Source organism: Oryzias latipes, chromosome 4 (genome assembly GCF_053564925.1).
Source record: "Oryzias latipes strain Hd-rR chromosome 4, Olatipes_Hd-rR_3.1".
Taxonomy (NCBI): Eukaryota; Metazoa; Chordata; class Actinopteri; order Beloniformes; family Adrianichthyidae; genus Oryzias; species Oryzias latipes.
Window position 1 is genome coordinate 11449129 of NC_136240.1, and position 23290 is coordinate 11472418.

A 23290-nucleotide genomic window follows, 5' to 3' on the forward strand; every position below is an offset into this window, starting at 1 on the left:
TCACCTACTGTGAATTTCACAATGCACCACCCCTTCCCAGTTAGATTGACACAGATGCATGTCTCGTCTTGTTATTAAAGTCCCTGAAAACAGCTGCAGTCTCTTGGCATATTAGGCAAATTCAGTTGTTTCATATTCATTCATTTATCTTCTAAACCTTTTTTTTCTCTTTCGGGGTCACAGGGCTGCTGAGCCTATAGGCAGGGGATATGCTGGACAGGTCACCAGTCTGTCACAGGGCCACAATCACACCCCCATGCACACTCATTATGGACAAGTTAGAGTAACCAATTAACCTTGTTTTATATTTCACAGAAAAATACTCCAACTTCCACTTGTTGTGTCAACTTTAATTTTTTTGACAGTTGACATTTTGGAAATGAGCCAGAAGGTGTCACAAAAGGATTACTCTGTGGTGTTGCCACCATAGACTTTTACAATTATATAAATTAAAATGTAATGAAATAAAAAAAAAATCTACTCCTTTAAGAAGGAAAAAACAACACTTTTTACGCACGATTTTCCTAATGAGCCAAACCATTGGTTTAACTCTGGAACCTGCGTCATTTTGCGTGTTTTGCCCTCCCTCACCGCACAGACACCGTGAAGCTGCTTCTTTGAAAGCGTGTCACCCCGCAGCTGTCCCGCAGAAAGCGCACCGCCTGAAAGTCATTTCCTGATTGGCTGCCGGGAAGCTTCGTGATCGCTCAGAAACTAAGCAGCCAGCTTTCCGTCCGTCACGTCAAAATACTCGATTATTTAAAATATTAACAACGAACTGGCTCGTTTTTATAAATGCAGTCATGGAGCTGCTGGTCCGTTATCTGGAAAGAAGCAACTCGTTCAGGTAAGCGTGTTTTTCTACATCAGAAGCGCTGGAGTGTTGTTTAGTCTTAAAACTCGCTTTCTTTTTGCGTTAATCTGCTGCTTTAAAGTTTCTAAAACAGCCTCGGTGTGGCTATAATTACATCACACTTCAATCTGTAAACTATTGTTCACATTTATTAACTTCAAAGGAGGATTTCTTTCTTCGTTCTGTCTGGTTGACAGTTGGGGAAATATTGAGCCACAGACAGAGACCTTGGACTTGAATCCAGCAGCCTGAATGAAGGCTCTGTGCTACACTTCAGCATTCTGTATTAAAAACAAACAAACGAGGGAGTAAAAACGGTGTTGAGGTTGCTTAATTCCTCTTGACAGCTGGATGACAGTAAAAAGAGCAGAAACAGGAAGTTAGGAGAGCAGTTTTTGACTGATGTTTCTTCATTTGCTGCAGCTCTGCTCTGACTCCAGAGGTCATCAGAGAAGAGAGGCTGCGAGATGACCTGAAGTATTACTTCATGAGCCCCTGTGAGAAGTACAGAGCCCGACGACACATTCCCTGGAAGATGGGAGTCCAGATCCTAAAAATCGTCATGATCACCACACAAGTATGTCTGAAATTGCTCCTGGGATTTGTGGAATCTGCTTCATATCTTCAGAATTTCACTTTTTAAATTCATTTTATGTTTTAGAGCTGAATTCAAAGCAGATTTACTTTCATTATGGGCTGCAGCAGTCCTGACCACAAGGACTGTAGTTTTTGCAATTCTTCTTTCTTGTTGTGCACTTGATGCAAAACTTGACCCCCGCCACATCCTTAAAAAATTCAGCAACACTTGCACAACCAACCCTCCCAAAAATGATGACTTGACAGCAGCAGAAACCATCAAAAATAGTTTAAAATCAGTGAATGAAGCCAAAACTCACGTGTCAGGACTATGAGAAGATTTTGAAATTATTATGGGATGGCCATAGGACCAATGGCTTGGCGTCCATTTTTTTTTTGTGGTAAAATTTGAAATTTGGCTTTTTTTTTCTTTTCACACTTTTGCACCATTTTGGAAAAGAAAACTTTAGTTTCGAGCAATCTTCACAAAACTTCACATACGTCATTAGGTTAGGTCTAAAACCATAATGAAAGGCTATTTGACCTTTGACCTTTTGGAAGAGGCCGCCATTTTGAAATATTAGAAAAAAATTCCCTTAGCAATGTCTAATTTCCCTTCCTACTCCATAAATACTAGAAGGCTTTGTCGTATTCTGGAATTTAAAAGCAATTTTGACATCATGCTCACTTTGTTTTTTAATGGCAAATATGACATCACTAATTTACCAAAGAAACTTAATTTAATAAACATTTTATGAAGACTGTTTGTGAATCCACTGTGTTCTTATGATGAAAACTTGGATGATTTAGAAAAAACAACTTTTTTTCAGATAAAAATTCTTTCAAACGCAATGCATTGTGGTCTATATTGACCAATATATGGAATATCGATCTTCACTGGTTTTCCGCAGAGACTTCTGGGATATTCCTTTTTTTAATTTTAATTTTTTTATTTTCTCCTCTTCAACTTGTTCTGTCCAACAACTGAGCGAACAGATGAGAGCTGAAGGCCTTTTGTGTTGGACAGGTTTTACTATTATTAAAGAGGTTATGTATCCAGGGTGTAAATTTGTGTAAACCCCTTTTTGTTTTCTTTTATTTTTTATTTAATTTAATATTTATAATTACTTCTGGGATACTTTTAAAGGCACTTGATTTGGAGATTGTGGATTCGGACAGCTTTACAAGCTGAATACCTGAATACCTTCAACAAAATTTAAATTTGGATCTATCGCCTCATAACCTCTGGAGCGTCATCGGGCGGTACTCTTAAAAAAATGTTAGAATTTAGAAGTTGTAGATTTGAAACTGCGTCAGCATGTCTAGTTCACAATAGTGGCGTTCCCCTGTAGCTCGCACATTTTTCACTGGAATAATGTGAAAATGTAATGCACGAATCCCTGGCTCAAGCTGAACGGAACAAAATAACATACAATAGGAACACATTAGGAATGTGGGCCAAGGAAATCCAAAGGTTTCACTTTTGCAGACACCTGTTTGTCACCCCCAGGAGACAAAAAGAATAAATAATGTGGTTGTTATGGAGAGAAAACCAACAGAAAAGCCACCATTTTGAAAAAAAGTATTTTGTTTTTCATGAACATGTTCTGCACATTTCTGAACAGGGTGGCAGGGGTTGAAGGGGTGGGTGAAAGCTGTTTATCAGTCTCAAAGCCAGTAAGGGCGTGTCAGGAGGGGACCAATGGGGCGGGCAGCTCCTGCAAGGGAAAGATGCAGCTCATGCCTTTAATTATCTTTACATTTTTCTCCAAAATGTTATCATAATTACAAATTGTATCAGATTAAAAAAAAAATAAAACATTTAAAAAGGACCGAACTTTAAACAGAAAGTAGTTTTATGACTCAAAAGTGAGAGATGTCTCTTATTTCACAGCTTGTCTTTTTTGGCCTCAACAACCAGCTGGTGGTGTCCTATAAAGAAGAAAACACAATGGCTCTGAAAAACCTTTTTATAAAGGGCTACAGTGGGGTGGATGAGGATGACTTCTCCATAGCTGTCTACACACAGAGGGATGTCTATGACAGCCTATTTTATGTTCTTGATCAGGCAAGTCAACCTACTGGAATCTCATCCCTTTATTGAAAGCTGTAGAAAATGATTGTGAAAGAATGCAGAGACTCAGTTGTTTCTAAGATGGTCACCACTGACTCTAATTACAGTTGTGTAACCCCCGTTCTCTGCTGAAATACAGGAAGGTTTTACACCTGCTGGGATAAAGTCTCCTGACTTTTTCATTTGCTTTTATGGTATAATTGACTGATGTTACCTTCATGAAAACATTTAGGGCTGGAAATGTTTGCAGGAGAGTCTGTAGAAAACCTATTTAAGTGGCACTGATTTTAAAGTGTTCTGTTTGTATGTACAAACCAGTTCAGTTGAAGAATTTAGTTTAGCACAGATTAGAACCACATTAGATCTTTTAACGTTTGGCTGACAGATAATAAATCTGATACACTTTACCAGTTTTGATCCAAGCCATTGCATTTCTGAATGAGGCCTGTCCAAATCATGCTCTGATGTTTACAGTACAGCCAGCTGGGTGAACTCTCTGTGGGCGCCATCAGCTATGCTGAAGATGAAGATGGCCTTCTTCTGCCCTTAACCGTCTGTAAGGAGTACTACAAGCGGGGCAGTTTGAAGCCATCAGATGAGGCTTATGATATTGATGCCCAGTTAGAGACACGTATGTTCTTTTTTTTTTTTTTTTTTTTAACCTTATTGTAAATTTTAAACTACCTGCTTTGTAAGTGAAAGTATTGAATTATTCCAGAAGTATTAAAGAATTCAAGGTACTTTCAGTCAAAAGGTCACAGAAAAATAAGTTATGAACATCAGCACACTTTAAAGACCCACTCCAATCATCTTTTGATCTACTGTACAAGCGTTCCCAGTGATTCATTATTTATTTTTATTTTTTTTGGATAGGTTTTTCATTTTTTCGGCATATAGAAAATCGGTGCATTGTGGTCAGGACTGTTGGTGCGGCGTAAACCTGGCCTGACTTCCCATGACCCCTTTGTTTACAGTCTCTCCCTGTAGCTTAAAGCCCCTCACACCGCAAACCTAACATTAGCGGTTCAACAAAAATGGTGAGCGATATCAGAGCTATCCAGCCGTACAGTTTGGAGCCAGCTCAGATGAGGAAAACAAAGATGTATGTGGATCTATTTGTCTGCAAGTGGATGCATCAGAATGGAGCGGATCAGGGAGCTTGTGACCTGCCTGGTGTAGTTTCTATGTAAAAAATCTGCTCTTTTCCAAGTAGCATTTTTAACATCTGATTTTTGATTCATCACGATTTAAATAAAGAAATACTCAGAAATAAAAATGTAATCTTAATTTTATTTTTATGTCTTACATTCTGAGAAAAATTCTACGATAACAATTTAAAAGCACCAAAAACTCAATTTTGATCGGAGTGGGTCTTTAAATAAAATACTCTGATGTTATGTTGATAATAAATTCTTTTTTAATACTGCTTCTTTTAGTTTGCATGGAACATGATCCAAGGACTGCAAATCAGTGGAGGAAGCAGAACTCCTCCTTTTTTGATCTGGACTTTTATAGGTAATATTGTTTTTCTTCATCTGTTGATACATCTGTAAAGTCATTATTTAACATACTTTTATTTTTTTAGGCTTGTTAACATCAAAGTGACCTTTAATTTGAAAGGAATCAACCTTCAGACAGTTCGTTCCCGGGAGCTGCCTGACTGCTACTCCTTCTATGTTATGGTATAGATTGACTTCAGTGTACTGATGGACTTGTAAAACTGACAAAACTGCATCCATTATGCCGCTATTCCTTTTTATTTTATCCTTAGATCACTTTTGATAACGAGTCTCATAGTGGAAAAGTGAAACTCTACCTGGACATAGATGCCGAGAGCAGTGCATGTCAAGACTGGAAGATATCTGGCACAGGTAAGAAATATTTCTACAAGTACAAAATGAAATATTTATGATAAAATGATAAGAAAACACAGAGAAATCCAAACACACTTTGGTTTCTTTGCATGTGTGAGTTAAAAAACAGACTTAAACTAAGTCTTATATACATTAGAGACAAAAATGCTCCTTTACCCACTTTACATCAGTTTGTACGTATTTTCTTTTTGCCAAAAATGGGGCGTTTTCTCCTGTGCTTGGTTTATCTGTAGTCTGTCTGAGTTGTGGGACAGATAAAACCCTCTTTCTGAAGTCTTTGCGTTTTTCTGTTTCAGCTCAGAAGAACACACATTATCTGCTGGTGTTTGATGGCTTTGTCATCCTGGTTTGCATCATATCAACCACGCTGTGCACGCGCTCTATCATCCTGGCAGTCAGGTTGCTTCAGGTCAGTTATTCTGTTGCACACATATGATGCAAAACTTAAATAGAGTGCATCTTCCCCTCTTTTATTTTTTTAAGTTCAATATTTTCTGAACTAGTTTAAACTTTGTTGGAATGTAAGATATTGATTTTCTTATTTCCATGCACAATAATGAAGTCTGCATTTTTTTTTCTTGTCATCCAGCGGTTCTCACAGTTCTTCCAAGAACACTTTGACCGTAAAGTGTGTGAGGACGACCAAAAAGAGTTTCTGAATGGCTGGTATGTGCTGGTCATTGTCAGTGACGTATTGACTATTATTGGCTCCATACTGAAGATGGAAATACAAGCAAAGGTATGCTGACCGCCCAGTTTGTTTTATTACTTTTTATGCGAACCAAATTTTAAAATTTTAAAACCCGATGTTTTTTTCTTTTCTTTCTCAAAACCAACACATGATTTAACAATGCATTTAAGGGATTTGGTTGACATATTACAAGTAATTTGTCTAATTTTACAACGTCAACTCAGAGAAGCCTTAAAATTATGCAACCGCTTTGAACAAAGTCCTTCTGGAAAGCACACATTCAGTAAAGGAAGGTGGTGTCTTAGTCACACAGCATGTACTTCAGTTACAATGCAATAAACACACAAAACGGACAGATTTGTAGGTCCTTTTTCATAACACTGTACTTGAAACTGAAGATGCTTAAACCAGAATTCATTTATCCATTAAAGATGATCCAAAGGGACAGGAAAACATGACTCAAATGCTCAAAACCCTGTTTAGAGTCACAGGAGTATTTGGATTCTTTGGTACTTAAAGAAGATCCATAGCACTTTGTCTTAGTTACAACACCATAAACACACAAGATGGCCAGATTTTTGAACTTTTCTCCCAGTGTGGCCCAGTCAGAATTACCCAAAGCTGTGTAAAACTACACTGCTTCCTTTTCTCAGAGACGAGACAAGTGTAGTTTTCACATGTAAGCATGAAGGGAGGGAGAATTAAGCATTTAGTTGTTCATTGAAATTAGAAAATTAGGCCCTTTTCCAGCAACATTGTACCTAAAACTGATTATGCTTAGGTCAGAATTCAAATGTACAGCAATGATAACCCAAAAGAACAGGAAAATATGACTCAAAACCCTGTTTAGGGCCACAGGAGTATTTGGATTTGTTGATTCTTAAAGGAGATCCATATAAAGAAAGCAGGATTTTAAAATCAGAAGTCAGTTATTTATTAATGAAAGTTGTAATAAACTCATGCATACTGCAGCTGTTAAACAATCTTTACTGTTTGCCCTTTGGAAGCAAAGGACTGGATTACGTAAAGACCTGTTTGCACTCTATATCCATCAAGTAAAATGTTTTTTAAAATGACGCTTTTTACTTTCAATATCTGAAGGATTTATATTTATCGTCATTTCACCACAGGGATAAAACCAAATTTGCGACTCTGGTCCTGGACAGGCAGTTGAAAGTACAAGTATGACAGGAAATATATGATGTATCAATGTAATATACAAATGCAACTTTAACCTATTATGATTCCTTTGGAGTATTGGACTGTTCCTATGATTGTTGCACAGATTTAGCTCTAGTCACTCTAACCTGACAACTTTCTGCAAAAGATGAGAAGTAATCAAATATGGAAAGAGGAAGAAATCAAGTATTTATGGCTTATTGGTCCATCATTAACAACAGTTTTGTGATTACTTGTTTTTTGCAATTCCTTATTTGCTTTCTAGAACATTGTTAGAAGTCATAGTTTAAAATTACCATTTAGATCTGTAATAGAAATAATAACTTGTACTCTGTACATATCTATCTTTATAATCTTTCCCCTTTTCTTTAGAGTCTTACAAGTTATGATGTGTGCAGCATTTTCCTGGGCACATCTACGTTGTTGGTATGGGTTGGAGTTATTAGATACCTGGGATACTTTCAGAAATATAATGTGAGTATCATTTATTTTTCATAATTACCTAATCCAAATTTATTTGAAAATTGCATAAATTGCAGATGCAAGTTGTGGAAATAAATGCCAAATTTAATAGCATTATTTTATAGCATCACATGTAATAATCCTTCCACCCTGTTGCATTAAAATGATCATATCTGTGACATATTCATTGTTTTAGGTCCTGATTTTAACCATGAAAGCAGCATTCCCCAAAGTTTTACGTTTCTGCTGCTGTGCTGGCATGATCTACCTCGGCTACACATTCTGCGGATGGATTGTACTGGGCCCGTATCACGAGAAGGTAACACTAGCAGAACTATGGAGGGCAGGAACATAGTGGAAAAGTGCTTGAGTGTTCATGATACAATCATGAAAAGTAAAAAATAGTGCAACAGTTACATTTTTGAGGTGATATTTATGCAAATATAGACAAAATCAAGAAAATCCCTAAAACTTACAATTTTAGAATCATACTGTGTGTGTAATAAAGTTTGAGTTTGACATGTTATAATTCTTCTTTTCGAAGATGTTATGCTGCTGTAACTCCACAATATCTCCACCAGGTGTCAGTGGCTGTTTTCCTTGTGGTTCTTTGGCTTTAGTTGCATGACCAAAGAAAATTTGTGTAAATGACCACGAAAAGAAAAGGTTAACAATAAATAACTAATATTCTGGGCTGGACATGATCATTAAATGAAGGTTTGTGAACCGTGTGAAGGACTTCAGTGAAAACCAACCTTAAGACTAAAATCAGGAGAACAACCAGCTCCATGGATGAAAATACCCATTGTTAAATTGGAACCCTCTTTTGAGGTTGCTGTATTGTCACCAGGGGTGTAACGATTCATCGGTAAATGGATTTATCCAACTAGATTGATCTGAGGCAAGTTGTTAATTGTTGTATTGTTAATTGAATTCACCTATACCATTATAAAATAATTTCAAATTAAGTAAATCGATTCATAATCAATATTGGAAAATACCATTTGGATTAGGCACAGTAGGTTTATTTTACTATAATGTAAAAACAACCAAGTGCATCACAGTGGACAACACACACGATGACAGAAAAAAATGATCAGTCCATCATTCCAGTCCAATGTGTGGAAACACTTTGAATTTAGCAAAGACATGCAACCACACAGTGTGGCAGAAGGTTCCCTTTTGATTATTTTGATGTGGAAAAACAACAGTGGGGTGAACTTTATGAAACTAAAATGTGAATGGATTTACCCTTAATTCTTGTTTACTTGTTTGCTTGTTCACGTAGTTAATTTACACATGATTCTTCTTCTTTCTCTTTCGGCTTTTCCCATCAGGGGTCGCCACAGCGAATCATCCTTTTCCACCTCACTCTATCATTTAATTTACACATGATTACCTTGAGGAAATACAAGGAATGTGGAAAACTTCACCTGCACTATTTAGTATCCAGGTATTTCTCTCTGAGTCACACTGGTTAAAGTTTTGTTGTTCTGGATAGATTTTTCTATCCGTGAATCGGATTGTTCAAAATGAACCGACATCTACTCTGAATCATATCATCAACTACAAATTATGGTATGAATCGACTAGTTCTTGAAATGAATCGTGACACCCCTACTGGTCGCCTATTGGTATCGACACTGAGTCATTTCGCGGTGCTTTTTTAGTTTTGTTTTGACTTTTGAAAACCTTGTTTGACTGACAGTACAGCTTTCCTGGAAGCAGTTTTGAAAAACCATTTCAGTTCCTAGCAGCTGCAGTCAGATATCCAAACTCAGGATATTTACCTTTAGGTGGTTGGGGTAGTCCCTCACAGTTTAGTGTCAGCTCTTTCAGGATGCTCTGAGTGTTTACTAAAAGAATAAACAGAGGATGTTATAGGACTCGCCTCTCCACACATCGTTAAGTGCTGTCTTTTGGATCTGCAGGAGGATGTGGTTTTTACATGCTATCAAGTTCTAAAGTGACTGTTAAGTTGTCATAATGCACAGGTCTAAAGCTTTCAAGCTCTCCTTACTGTTCATCTCTTATTCATGGCACCTTTTTTTCTTCTTCTAGCTCCTATTTACTGTTTAAATTCTTTTTTTTTTTTAATCCACCTTGTAACTTTGTTCTTGTAAAAACTCATGTTTTGGTATTTGCGGCAGGGCCTAAACATGCCCAAACACAGTCTTTAGTACCCAGTTAGGTTTCTGGGAACACATTAAATGGAGGTTGTGATTTCAGGGTGTTATTAGGGGGGAAGGAATCGTTAAAACATGCTAAAATACTTTCAAAATAATTTGCCAAACTATATTATTTACTTTTACATACGTAGATAACTTATACATTTTTAAAGTTCTGTGAGATTCACATGACTTTTCGTCTGTTTTTATGTTTTAGTTCGAGGGTTTGAGCCGTGTGGCGGAGTGCCTGTTTTCTCTCCTGAACGGTGATGACATGTTCACCACCTTCGCCCAGCTCAAGGACAAAAACATTTTAGTGTGGCTTTTCAGTCGGGCGTACCTCTACTCCTTCATCTCCCTCTTCATCTACATGGTGTTGTCTCTCTTCATTGCCCTCATCACTGACTCATATGAAACCATCAAGGTAAGAAAGCAGAGCTGAGTGAGATGAACAGTCCTGTCTTTCCTTTCACATTCCTCTCTCACACTTCAAACGGACACCGTTAAAGACACACATCATCTTGTGACCGTTCACTTTCATTGTTAGTCCACAGTCAATGCTAGTAAGTCACATTTCTTTGTCTTTTTGGTCATCAAAACTTCAGGGGTCTGCTAAACTTTAGTGGAGCTATAGGGTGAATAAGTAAGGGATAATGCCTGGCGAGGTGACCACTGTGAAAGGAATAAGCGTGCAACATCAGTCGGAGGGTTCAGGCTTCTACGGCGTGGGTTAATTTCTGATAATGCACACCTTGAAGGCCACAAACCCGCTTATACCATGGTCACTTAAAAAATAAATAAATATTCCATCCATCTGTAGTGCTTTATTCTTGATTTTTTTTTTTTCCTGGTTTAGATAGCTTTTTTTCCCACAAAAAGGTAACTTTTTGTTACGTGGTGTGGCGTGTTGTCATGTTTCCATGAGCCAGCACCAACCTGCAGCTGCAAAGGAAAGTGATATCCATGCTGATCGTCACGATAGGTTAAATAAAGCATTAAAGCATCAGTTCAGAGAGAAAGTTCACCTCTTACCGTTTTTTTTTTGTACAGTTGATGAAGCAAAAGCTTGTTTTAAAGAAGCCAGCTCAGTGATGCAGAACACTTAAGCTATGTGAGCGGAACCTCTTTTTTAGGTGAGTATTATCACTGTGGGTTATCACTTCTTTAATGCATACCCAGCAGGCAAACAGAATAGAGTATTCTTATAATGGTCACCTTGCCAGGCATTATCCCGCATCCACCATGGTCACTTATGAAGGACATAAATATTCAATCAAATATGAATACTTTAAAATCCCACTCATATCCTCTTTTGATCACTTGTAAAATCGTTTCCAGTACTCTCTTAAAGGGCCTGTATCATGCTTTTCTTGAGCTTTTCAGAGTAAACTATATCCACATATATGTGATGTATTACCTTTGACACACTAAAGAACAACTTTCTTATAAAATATGATTTATTTTCGCTGTTCATTTTCCTACCAGGAAGTAAGACTACTCGATCTCTGAGGCTCCGCCTTTCATTTCTTGTGGGTGCCGCCCATTTCATGACATCAACCTAGAGCAGACCTAAGCAGAGTGGCTGCGTTTCATGCATGATAACATCTGAATTTTCTCCAAAGATGGATGTCCATATTGTGCATAAAAAAGGGAAAGCTTTTAGCTGATCACCGCTAGCTCCGTGGAGAAAGTGGGTGTTTGTGTTAATTAATGTTAAAATTACTCATAAATTCACTGTGTTTCAAGCATAAAGTTAGCAAGACAAGTAACAAACTACTTAAAATTAAAGGAATCTTTGCTGTTGATGGGAAAATCCGAGAAATACTGGCATGTCCATCACATGGAAGGACAGAGGACTTTTCTACTGACTTGCTGTTGTGACAATTTTTAGAACAAATGTCCGTTTATGTTGTTCCGGTTACTAACTGGCATTTAGGCCAGTGCAATGTGAACTGGAACTTCTGTTTTGGGGGTATGTTGTCATTTTTTAATGGACACCCTGCAGCTAATCAGAATTGATTATTCTATCATATAAATGAGAACTTTTTTTTGTCCCTCTTTCAAGTTAAGAAGTATGATCTCTGGCTCAAACATGGCCTGAAGGGTCATGCCTAACAACTTTGAACATGCTGCTTTTCCTTCTCCTTGCTTACAGAAATACCAAAGTGATGGTTTCCCGCTGACAGACCTGCAAAAGTTCCTCAGAGAACACAAAGATTTTCCTGTTGTTGACGACTTCAGCGAGAAAGACGTTGAGCCAAAATGCTCCACGTTTTGCTGCTGCAAACGGTACGACAGCTCTCCCTCTGATTTGATCAAGCTTTAAAAATATTTGTGTCTATCGTGTTGTAAATGCTGGTGTTGGCGTGCAGTGGAGGGTTATTGCGCTGTCAAAATTTCACTATAGTCGTCACTTGTGGCTAAACTTGGAGGCTACACGAACAGCCACCGTAGTTTTTCTCAATCTGACAAAAAAAAACGAACAGACATCTGTGCGGTAAAGTGGCAACTTCTTTTTCAGAGGAATTCAAAAAGGGAAGTTGGTTAAAAATCTTGCTCTAGCAGTCAGTGATATTAAAGCATGTGACGCTTCTTGGAGCATGACTTAGAAATCCAAGGTTGAAAGCTGTGATAAAACTGAATGCTTTGTTCCTGCAAGAGCTGCTGGAACCTGTATGAATTACCTGGAAGAGCATTAGGCTGATATAAAGAGGCTGTAATCTTATGCCGCTGCCTTTATGGCAGCCCTGAGGTGGACTTTTTTTTTTTTTTGTTTTCATTTCCAAGAAAGCAAAGAGTCATTGTGTGAAAAGCCTGGAAACTGCACAGAGGGTTTATTAAAATTCTCCCACAGAAAAATTTGGGTGCAATTAAATGAATCCCCAATTAGCTTGATCTAGATTGGGGTGTAAACTATTTGGCTTAGCTTGCACCTTGTGTGTACCACAAAATACACTATTATTTTGGTGTTTGTCAGTGTTTTCTGTGCATTCCTTTTGCGTGAGCGAATCCCTATCATCAGCAGGCAGTGAGGTTTCCTCCACGCTGTGGTTTGGCTTAGTCTTACCCAGTGTCACAGCAATGAAATTAGTGGTGGGAGCTATGCAGACACACCCAGTGATGGGCTGATTACAGAGAAGCTGGAGGCTGAACACTGGGAAGAGCCCCCCCCCCCCCCAAAACACAAAACAACAACCACCACCTTCCCCTTCTCTCCCTCTGCCCCCTATCTGCTGTATCTTCCAGATAAACAAGTCGAGCTAGACACTTGTGAGGAATCACAGGAGCTTTGTAACGGTATACCGGTTTAGTGGGAGAAGGAAAATCTGCAAGCATTTTAACTTGAATTGTAATTGTAGTTTTCCTTCTGTCATCGTTTGGATGAAACTTTAAAAGAGTACTGACTGATGTGAGTCAATTCACCCTTTCCTGTCTTCACCAATTTATAATTTTGTTAGAAACTAAAGGAAATCTAAAGTGTCCATTTGGCTCAACTTACGTGATTCAAAATGATGAAAATGACAAACGGTAATTCTATTCTTTAATTTAAAAAGTGTCTATGACTCATATGCTGAGTAGATTTGTGCATCCGCTCCCTTCTCGCTGCTGAGGTGTCACTTTCTTGTAAACGATGCACAAAACATTAAGTCATGTTGTGAGCATGAGCCACAAATTTCAACACAATTTCCTTTGTTTTGGTTTATTTTTTTTTGAATGTGCAGCAGGATTTTTTTAAATAAATAAAAAATCTGTTCTTCCCTTTAAAGAAGGATCCCATCACTGTATCGTTTTCTTTTCTTTTTTCTTTTTACCAGACCGTAACGCCTGGGTTCTCTTGAGTCTTTCCTTGTGCCATTATCTGTCTTTGGATAATCTGTAATTCACTCCTCTAGATGCTAAAGTGCTTTAGGAAGTGAAGTTTCAGTTACATGCTCATTATGTAATGCTGTGATGAACAAAAACCTCTCGTAGCCTATTAGATGGATACATTGTCATTAGTAGTCCTGTGATGATTTACAGAGTGAAAATACACAAATGTTGCATTGCACTTGTTTTTATTTATTAATTTGTATTACTATCTATGTCCTCCGTGTTCAACACACAATTGCCAGCTTTTTTCTAATAAAAGTTCTCTCTGTTAACACTAAAAAATATACTTAAACCTCTATTCTGAAGCCAAATCAGCACTTGACGCTCTCATTGCTTTATTTATCATTTGCAGCCAATTTATGATATTTGCCCACTAATCTTGTTTATTGGATAGATATGTTAGTGGTACAACTAATTTGAAAACACATTTCAGATTAATTAAATGTGAAACAAAGTGATTTACAATCAACCCACCATACTGCAGACTAATGCTCATAAATGGAGTAAATATGGGAAAATGGGTAAGAAGTAGTGGGGTAAAGATAAAGCCATTACTGTGGTAAAACTATGATTGGCCCCTTAATAGTAAAAAAGGAAATAGAATAATTGGTTAAAGGATATGTAAAGCAATAAATGCTAACACTTGCATTCTTATACTGTCTGTACTGATGCAGGTTTTTGTGGCTGAAAGCAGCTTTGCCACATGTGTTTTTTGCTTTTGTGAAAGTAACAATCGGTTTTTTCTGTGCAGGACTTTTAGGAAGTGAGAAGGAGGAAACAAAAGTCCTGACTAAAAGGGGTGCAAATTTGTTTCGCACTTTTATAAAATGACATAAAATGGGTAACAACATGAGAGTATGGTTTACATTAAAAAAGGTTCTTGGAAAAATAAAAAGTTACTTTAAATAATCCTTTTTTTAATAAATGGAACTCAATTTTGAAAGGGATATTACTAAGTTTTACTCACTGAGACATTTAAATGTGAAGGGTGTAAATGTAGTTCATACAGCTTGTTTAAAATGGCGTGTAATAAATTAGTCCAGTATCAATAAGACAAAAGTTGCAGGACAGTAGTGTCAATGTTCATAACATTGTTGTGTATATTTACATCCTTATAATGCTCATGTGGTGAAGGAAGTGAAATTTTAGAGAAAAATAATTAAATGGGCACAGCTGGTATTTGAACTATATGGTAAAAGTTTAAAGGCATTAATGCACAACAAAACCAGCTGAACTGTTTTCTGGAACAAACTTAAAATGTAATATTGTAGCAGGTTTGAGATTTAAGTGTTAATGTCCACTTACATTCACAAAGTACTGTTTAATACAAATACGCAATCACAAATATGCAAAATGTTAATATTCTATTAAAGCAGATGAAATTTAGTAGCAAAGTTGCCAAATAGGAAGTGATGTATTGATGCCTTTTTTTTCCTGCACAACACCAAAGTGGTAGCTAGTTCTTAAAGAAATCAGTAAAAAAAACAAACATTATGTTTAAAAGTCCAAGTACCTTAAATGTTGCTGAAAGTAAAATTAAATATTGGTATTCCAATATTAAAGTCTGAGCATACAGATGCTTCAAAAATGATTCTTCGCAATGGCTTTGACTTCAGTGTGCATTCATGTTGCTTTATTTTTAAATGTTGTCTTTGTTGTTTCAGTTTTCCAGTAAATGACGACATCATACTCATAAGCTGACAGAGATGAGGTGTTTGGTGGAGGACGAAGTTAGGATCTGACTCTGATATTGACTTAACTCGACTTCAGTGCAAGACGTTGGAAAATGTCAATATACACTCGTAGATCAATGAAGAAGAGGACGACTTTCCTCAGGGACATGAAACTGGACCTCAAGTTTCAGAGATGGACATGAGTCCAAGCTGGGGAAAAAAGAAGATGATATAAAAACTAGAAATAAAGGTAATATTCAGACATTTTTAAAGAATTTAAATGCCAGAAAACTGAAGTGTTGTTCTACTCTTCAAGTGCTATAGCATCTGATATAACTTGTAAACTGAAGTAAAGATTGCAGTAAAACCTACATTTGTGTCTTTCATTTACAGTAACATTTTTGAGTTGGGGGGGTGTTCAGAAGAAAACCTCAGATTCACAGGAGCAATTAAGTTTATCACAAAATCTGTCAACATGTGAACAAGCTGGAACAGGGAATCCTACATTGACAACAGCAGACAATGGAAAATGTGTTTAATGTAAGACCTGTTATCTCCCCGTCAACACTGCTGTTACCTAAAGCTCTGAAGAATAAGTGCTCTCCATAAATTTACTTTAGAAGCAGCACCGCAAAAATGTTGCCATTTAGTTGCCCAGTTTAAGGCCCAATCGATCAGATTGTGAGTCAACCATCATTATTTACACTTTATTTTATAGGGATTTGATCCAGTGTTTTATGCATGTAGTGATTGAAACTTTAAATGTGGAAAATTATAAACTCTTACATTAAAAAGTAACAGAAAAGCCCAAAAGTTGTTTTAAAATAAACTTGGATCATGAAAAGATCTATTGATCTAAAAATGTTCCCAGTGGTCTTTTCATGATAATTATCCCATTTTTAAGTAAAATTCAAAAAATTGTTTTCTAGTTTCTATTTTCTGCAAAGCAGCACTAGAAACTTCCCTCAGAGTTGTGAGTTGGACCGTTGGTGCAAAATAAGCCTAATTTCCCATTATCCCTTTGTTTACACTCTCCTGCTACCTTACAGCCCCTCACACCCCTCACCTAACATTTAGTTGTGAAACAAAAATGACGATATCAGCTCTATCCAGTGTAAAGTTTTTGCCAGATGCCAGCTTAAACGAGAAAAAAAGACGTACATGGATCTATTTGTCTGCAAGTGGATGCATCAGAATGGAGCGGAGCACGGAGCTTGTGGCCCAACGACTGTACAGACTTTTTCCAACTGCATTTTTTCATCTGCTCGCCATTCACAACGATTTTAATAAAGAAATACTCAAATGCAATTTAAAGCTTAATTTTCCCCATATAGGTCTATTATTATGAAGAAAAAAAAATGCCACAAGAGAATGTTAATAACACCAAAAACACAATTTTCGTTGGAGTGGGTATTCAAAGTGTGTTTTGGTAAATAGGGAAATTTGATTGAAATAAGTTGTTTCTTTTAAATCCTACCCAATTTTATAGCAGTGATTGTGATCTAAAGCAATAATTCCATTTTAAATAGTCCTAAGTTTGAAATTGGATCAAAGTTGTTGTGAAATCAAGGATTTTTCTAGTGAAAGAAAAGGAATTTGATTTAAAAGAAAGTAACTTTTATTATTGCTTTTTTGTGAGTTGTTTTTTGATAAATAACGGTATCAACAAGTGAACCAATTTGTAGTACAATAATAGAAAATATATATTATCCTTAAGTTTATTGTTACAGAGTTTAAAAAATAATCTAATTTGACGTTGAAACATTGAGAAATTTGCAATTTCACTGAGTTGCGGGGCTTCGGGAGTGACGTATGTCAGTGGGCGTGGCCCACGCCCCACTCTGTGTCAGCGCCGGTCCAACCTTCCAAGGGAGCGCTTCACTCCTTCACTGCTTCACTGCTTGACTGCTCCTCCTCAGACCGGCTGCCGGGACTCCACTCCTCCGTTGGCAGTTCGTCACGGTGCTGCAATGGTTTGTTCGTCAACGAGGAGGATTTCGCAACTTTACTTCTGCTAACACACATAAAAAAACCCCGAAGCTCAGGTAACTCACCTGTCCAAATGTTCTCCTTTATTCTTTTCTATTCTTCTTTAAGTATTCATTCCTGTCTTTTTTTCACCATTTCTTCAGTTGACAAATCAGTTTGACGGGTAAGCAACCTTGAAGTTACGGTACACTTGCAAAGTGGCCTTGGGACACACCTGTCTGTAGTTCTCACGTTGTGTAGAGACTGTAATGTTAACCTTTGTGTGCCTTCTTTGTGGTTTAAAGGAATTCAGTGAAATGACACTTTTTATACACTTGAAGTTTTCTAAATTTCTTGGATTTTTCCCTCTCTTCTTTTAAGATCAAATGTCTCGTTTTTAAGAGTATTTAAAAGAAAAATCAAAAGTGTTTGTTATGTCAAACCCTTTCTTGTTTGAATCAATCAATAAAAAATAGCAAAGAATTTTACATTTCTATGATAAAATCCATAGAAAATATTTCAGAACAGAGGTGGTTTTTGATTTGAACGTTTTCAAATGCTGTTTTTGTTTTTTTCAGACTGTCAAAATGGACCAGCAGAACCAAAACCTAAGCTGTCATTATGACAAGATCATGGATTTCTTCTACAACAACAGCAACAGAAACCAAAGTAAAACTGATGATTCATGGGACAATACCCAGCTCATTCTGGTCCAGGTGGTGGGCTGCTTGTTCTGCTGCTTCATCTTGTTCGCCAACGCTTTGGTCATCACCGCCGTCATCACCAACCGGAGGTTCCATTTCCCCTTCTACTATCTTCTGTCCAACCTCGCTGCCTCGGACTTCCTCGCAGGCATAGCCTACGTGTACCTCATGTTTAACACCGGGAGTGTCTCCCGGCAGCTTACAGTGAATGGATACTTCTTCCGCCAAGGTCTTCTGGACATCAGCCTCTCGGCCTCACTGTCCAACCTGCTTGTCATCGCTCTGGAGCGATACGTCTCCATCATGAGCTTTAAGGTCCACAGCAACCTGACCAAGAGGAGAGTGACTCTGCTGATCTTTCTGGTGTGGGCTGTCTCCATCCTCATGGGAGCCGTGCCCAGCATGGGCTGGAACTGTATTTGTGATCTTGACACGTGCTCGAAGCTGGCTCCCATCTTCAGCACGAGCTACGTGATCTTCTGGTCGGTCTCAAACTTGGTGATGTTTCTAGTCATGGTGGCCATTTACATTCGGATCTACATGTATGTCAAGAAGAAGACAGCGGGGATGAAGCAGCACACCAACAACTCCATCAATCGCAAGAAGACTCCCATCAAGCTTATCAAGACGGTGATGGTTGTACTTGGTAAGTAAAGTGTCAGAGCGGTGTTACTAATCATGCAAATGTCAGTAGTGGTCTAGTGTTGTGTCTTTAGTTAATGCTTTCTGCAGAAGCCTCATCTAGAGCTGTCTTTGCTGAACACACTGGTCTGTAAATCTGGTTTATCAACTTTATTAAAATATATTGCTCAGTTTTTTTCCATTTTAGGTGATGCTATATTAAGTGTAATCCTGCATTAATTGGTATGTTGCGCATTAGCAACATACAGTGTTAAAATGAGCAAAAACTCATAAACATCATGCTAATAAAAGTGTCCCACTTTAGTCTGACAGGAAACTGTGAGTGCAACATCATTTTAAAGTTTAAAAATAATCTCAGTATTAATCTCTACAACTTTAATCGGATGATATTTCCTGCCCTTCTAAACAGGAAAAACTTTGTTTGCATTTCATTTAAAATAATATTGCAAGAAACTAGTTAAAGGCAGTCAGTGGAGCAATCGAGCAGCACATTTTCTTTGCTGTCAGCATCTGCAGGGCCAACTTTAAAAGCGTTCCCAGTGGTCTTTTTAAGTATGATTATGCCATTTTTAGCAGAATTTTAAATGGAGTGGGTCTTTGAGAATGGTCGAGCTTTCATGGCAAGAATACTGCCAGTGGAGGATCTGAAATGCCACACCTCTAATTCAGAAATGCAAGCTTTTTTGTCTGAGAGCAGATTCTGAAGCAATGATATCTCAATTTTCCCACCCTATGATTACACTGTCCTTTTTATATAAGAAAACAAAACTGGCTATGGCATCCAGGCATTATATTCTCTTTTTTTTTTGTTTAGGATTTGTAACATGATATCGCTTACGATTTTAAACTATGCCCTGAGCTTTACTTTTTAAGATCAAACAAACAACGAGACTACCAAATACATGTCTTTAAAGTGATGTTTACTTGTTTTGTATACTTGTATTGCTACAAAATGTGAATAATAAGCTTTAAAATGCATTTGGGTGATTTTTAAATAAGAGCAGGCATGAGAAAGTTTCATTGTAATCACGCTGGAACATGCTCTCTAATTGTGGGCAGCCAGCTCATTCATCCACATGGGTTTCTACCAAAGCATGGGAGGCATTTGCCTATGTACACACTTTAATCCTAGCTGCTGTGTAATTATCTCATCCTGCAAGGTCACCGTTGCTCAGCCTTTGAGGCGTACCATGCAGCTGAGAGGTCTGGCCTTCAGTGAATGTCTCCACCTCTCCTCCCTTGTATGAATAACTGTTCATGAGGACTTTGTCCATTTTGCATGCACTTCTTTAAATTATGTTGCTACAGGATCGTCATCAGCCATCTAAAGCTCCCTAAAAGTACTTAAGTTTTTCTATGGTTGCTACATTTGCATTTTGCAAATCTATGTTACAAACATAGTTTTGCAATGCTACAGTATTTTTAGACACTGCCTTTCTGTCGAAGAATTAAAAATACCAATATGAATGCAGGAAGCAGGGTCTTATCTTGGAGAAATCTTAAGATTTTCAGGTTCAGAAGCATGAATCCAAAGGACTGATCATCCAGAAACTGCAACTGGATAAGCAAGTTCAGTCACCTGCAGAAAACATTGTGCACAAATACAGAAAGGTTGAAACTGGATGAAGATGTTCTGGGTATACCTTGAGAGTTACACCAATATTTTAAAAAGCCTGACTTTTTTCTTTTCTTTTCAATTTTAACATATAAACAAAAAAATGTGCTAGTTCTTTATATTTTCTAAATGAAATCAAATTCACGCTTGGTTGTAAAAAGAAAATAAGATGGTCGTGTGAATTTAGGTCAATTTTTATTGAATTTTGATGTATTTCATAACATCTGGAAGAGCAAAAAAACCAAAAGCAGCAAACGTTTAGTAAAATGTCGCTGCCTTTTTGACTCTTGGTTTAAATCCTCAACAGTAATATGAACAATGTTATCAGTCAGCCTTTGTGCCACAGAAATGAAAACAAAACAGTGAACTGTTGAAAAGCATGTTGCGCCAAAAAAAAAGGGCTGCTGGATGTGCAAGACAAGCTGCCACTTGTAGCTTCCTTTCAGTCCCAGAAATTCTTTCTGCACAAACACGCTGTAGGGAGATGGATAATTGGCTTCTTGAGCGCCCATGTGACCTACCTTGCTTAGCAAACACAAAGGTTGAGAAAGACTGTTGATTTTAGACTGCCAGTCAAACAAAAAGCACCTCCCATCAGTGCAGATGTTAAGTCCTAATAAATTACTAGAAGTTCGACACAAAGCCAATTGCATAGGGGACAACTAGAAGTGAAATAACTGAGAAAAAAACAAGTTTAACGACAAATGTAATTTTCTGCACTTTACGTTACGAACTCTCTAAAAGCAAATCGAGACACGCCCACTTGCGCCTCCAGATCAGTGCCATAAATGGCACTGTAGTTTCAAAAATCGTTAAAATCTGCAGACAAAATAGTTTTATAGCATTTGTTTATATGGAATTCTTATGTGGTTGCCTTTTTAGTTTAAATAAAGCCCTTTTAAGAAAAAAAAACAATTTGAAGTCTATGAAAAACTAGAAATGTATTTCTATTTAGCTGCAGAAGGAATGTACTGCTTATGGCTGTCATGGACTGTTGCATCTACTCCTACAAGGATGAGAAATATTTCCTTTTAGTATCTATTTTTTTCTCCTGTAGTACTCAGATTCCTTTCTGCACAGATATTTATTGACAGATGTGCAGCTTTCGATTTTGACTTCAAAAGTAAAAAGTCAATAAGTCTTGTATTAGTTTGAAATCAGATTTTATTTTCTTTTTCAGTCCAATGTGCAACATTTTCTATTGTTATTCCTAGAATTAAAAATTACTAACAGTTTTCTCCTTTCCTTCCCGCAGGGGCTTTTGTGATCTGTTGGACCCCCGGTCTGTTGGTTCTGTTGGTGGACGGCGTGTGCGAGAGCTGTAAAGTCACCAAATTCAAGCGCTGGCTGCTGCTTATGGCTGTTGCTAACTCTGTCATGAACCCGTGCATCTACTCCTACAAGGATCAGGAAATGTGGAGAACTATTAAAAACCTCCTGCGCTGCATCGGCAATGGTACGCGTCGACAGCGGTCCTCAAAGGCCAACGCCAGACATTTGCACTCTGGTCAAGATACGGGAAACAGTCCGCTACCATCAGATGAAATGGAGTGACAAAGGCAAAATACAACATAAAGAAGGGAGATCTTGTGGTGAATTTGTGTGAACATGTTGACTTGAAAGAGAGACTAAGAGATCAGTTAATTCTCTTCAGCATCCTCAGTGGGCTGTTTGGCCCCACATGGAGCTTTTTTTTTTAGGAGGCAGCTCACCAACTTCTTAGAAAGGTACAGTTGCAGCGAGACAGAGGTGATCACGCACAATCTCTGTGATGGTTGGACAAGCATTTCAATGGGATTTTATGTTTTTTTTCAATTCTTTCTTGAAGATCAGTTTGCTGCAGATGTTTTGTTTCTTTCTACTTTCCATTAGACCGTTTCTTTGGAGACGACGCTGCACTGTTTTCTGACAAACGTTTGTAGATGCTTTTATTTTGAAATTCGAAAAGCAGTTTTACATTTTGCCGATCACAAAGTTTGTGTTTGTCGTTTTGCGTTGAAATTACCTTTAAAAATTTGTCTTTATCTTAAAAAAAAACATAGGAAGTATAATTTAAAAAAACAAGCGTCATTGGCTCTAAACTACAGCAAACGCCTTTTATTTAAAGATTGTGTCACCCTTTTTAAAAGTCAGCTTTGCCACATTACGTTCCCTTCTTTGGTTTTCTTTTCTTTTTGTTAACCAAAGTTCAAACTCATTTGTAACACTTGATCAAAAGAAATTCCTTACTACAGTTATTGTTTTCACACCTACTTTTTTATTTTATTTTGAAAAACATCCGCTGTTCAGATAAAGCTGCATACCTAATAGCGAAACCACGTTGCATCACACTGGATTATCTCAATGCCGCACACTGAGCACGAGCAGTCAAGAACAGCAATTATCTCCAGCGCTAAATGCTGCTCTCCGCTCTGACATCTCTACTGATCAATAATTGATAGGATTTATTTGACTTTGAATCACCTGTACTGTTGCTAAGGACTTTGAATGTTATCAACGTTGTTTTCTTTCTGTTTTGGGAGAACAGTGATTAGAAGACATTTTTGGTCCTTTGCCATGTTTTAGTTAAACTGAGATTGCTGGTTATCATTCTGACTGTTGGACTTTTGACAGATTTTATGTTCCTTTGAACATTTGTATTTTATAACATCATATATTGTCATGTATTTCGGTTCATTGTTTATGTACTAACACAATAAACTGCAAATCCCTCCCAATAATTTATATAAATATGTTTTTAAACTTTTCCTTTTGTACGTTCTTTTTTTTTTTGTATCACTCAGGTTCCTGACTGCACAGAGTTTCATTTACAAATGTGCAGCCTTTCAGTTTTAACCTCTGAGGTAACGACTTGTTGCCAGTTTGCAGTTTATTATTATTTTTTGTTTTTGAGAAAAGCAGGGCATGGGAAATGGCAGAAATAAAAAAAAAGGAAAGCTAA

At 37.4% G+C, this 23290-nt stretch overlaps 2 protein-coding genes across 6 annotated transcripts; both read left to right on the plus strand.

Annotated features, from left to right (window-relative positions):
• Positions 1 to 593: 593 nt before the first annotated feature.
• mcoln2 (mucolipin TRP cation channel 2) lies at positions 594 to 15791 on the plus strand. Of its 3 annotated transcripts, XM_004067731.5 has the most exons (14): positions 594 to 847; positions 1277 to 1430; positions 3324 to 3497; positions 3978 to 4134; positions 4940 to 5018; positions 5089 to 5185; positions 5275 to 5374; positions 5674 to 5786; positions 5967 to 6116; positions 7620 to 7721; positions 7906 to 8028; positions 10095 to 10301; positions 12033 to 12166; positions 15412 to 15791. In XM_004067731.5, the coding sequence occupies exons 1-14, from the start codon at positions 804 to 806 to the stop codon at positions 15446 to 15448; spliced, it is 1671 nt and encodes a 556-aa protein (XP_004067779.1). In that variant the 5' UTR covers positions 594 to 803; the 3' UTR covers positions 15449 to 15791. The 3 variants fall into 3 exon arrangements, with proteins under 3 accessions (XP_004067779.1, XP_078801920.1, XP_020557949.1); XM_078945794.1 differs by lacking the exon at positions 10095 to 10301; XM_020702290.3 differs by lacking the exon at positions 3324 to 3497 and having other exon boundaries at positions 616 to 847.
• Positions 15792 to 17258: 1467 nt separating this feature from the next.
• lpar3 (lysophosphatidic acid receptor 3) lies at positions 17259 to 23290 on the plus strand. Of its 3 annotated transcripts, XM_078945423.1 has the most exons (4): positions 17328 to 17465; positions 17553 to 17572; positions 17967 to 18738; positions 21605 to 23290. In XM_078945423.1, exons 3-4 carry the CDS (start codon positions 17976 to 17978, stop codon positions 21901 to 21903), a joined length of 1062 nt encoding a protein of 353 aa, XP_078801549.1. In that variant the 5' UTR covers positions 17328 to 17465; positions 17553 to 17572; positions 17967 to 17975; the 3' UTR covers positions 21904 to 23290. The 3 variants fall into 3 exon arrangements, with proteins under 3 accessions (XP_011471694.1, XP_078801549.1, NP_001279990.1); XM_011473392.4 differs by lacking the exon at positions 17553 to 17572 and having other exon boundaries at positions 17259 to 17465; NM_001293061.1 differs by lacking the exons at positions 17328 to 17465; positions 17553 to 17572 and having other exon boundaries at positions 17976 to 18738; positions 21605 to 21903.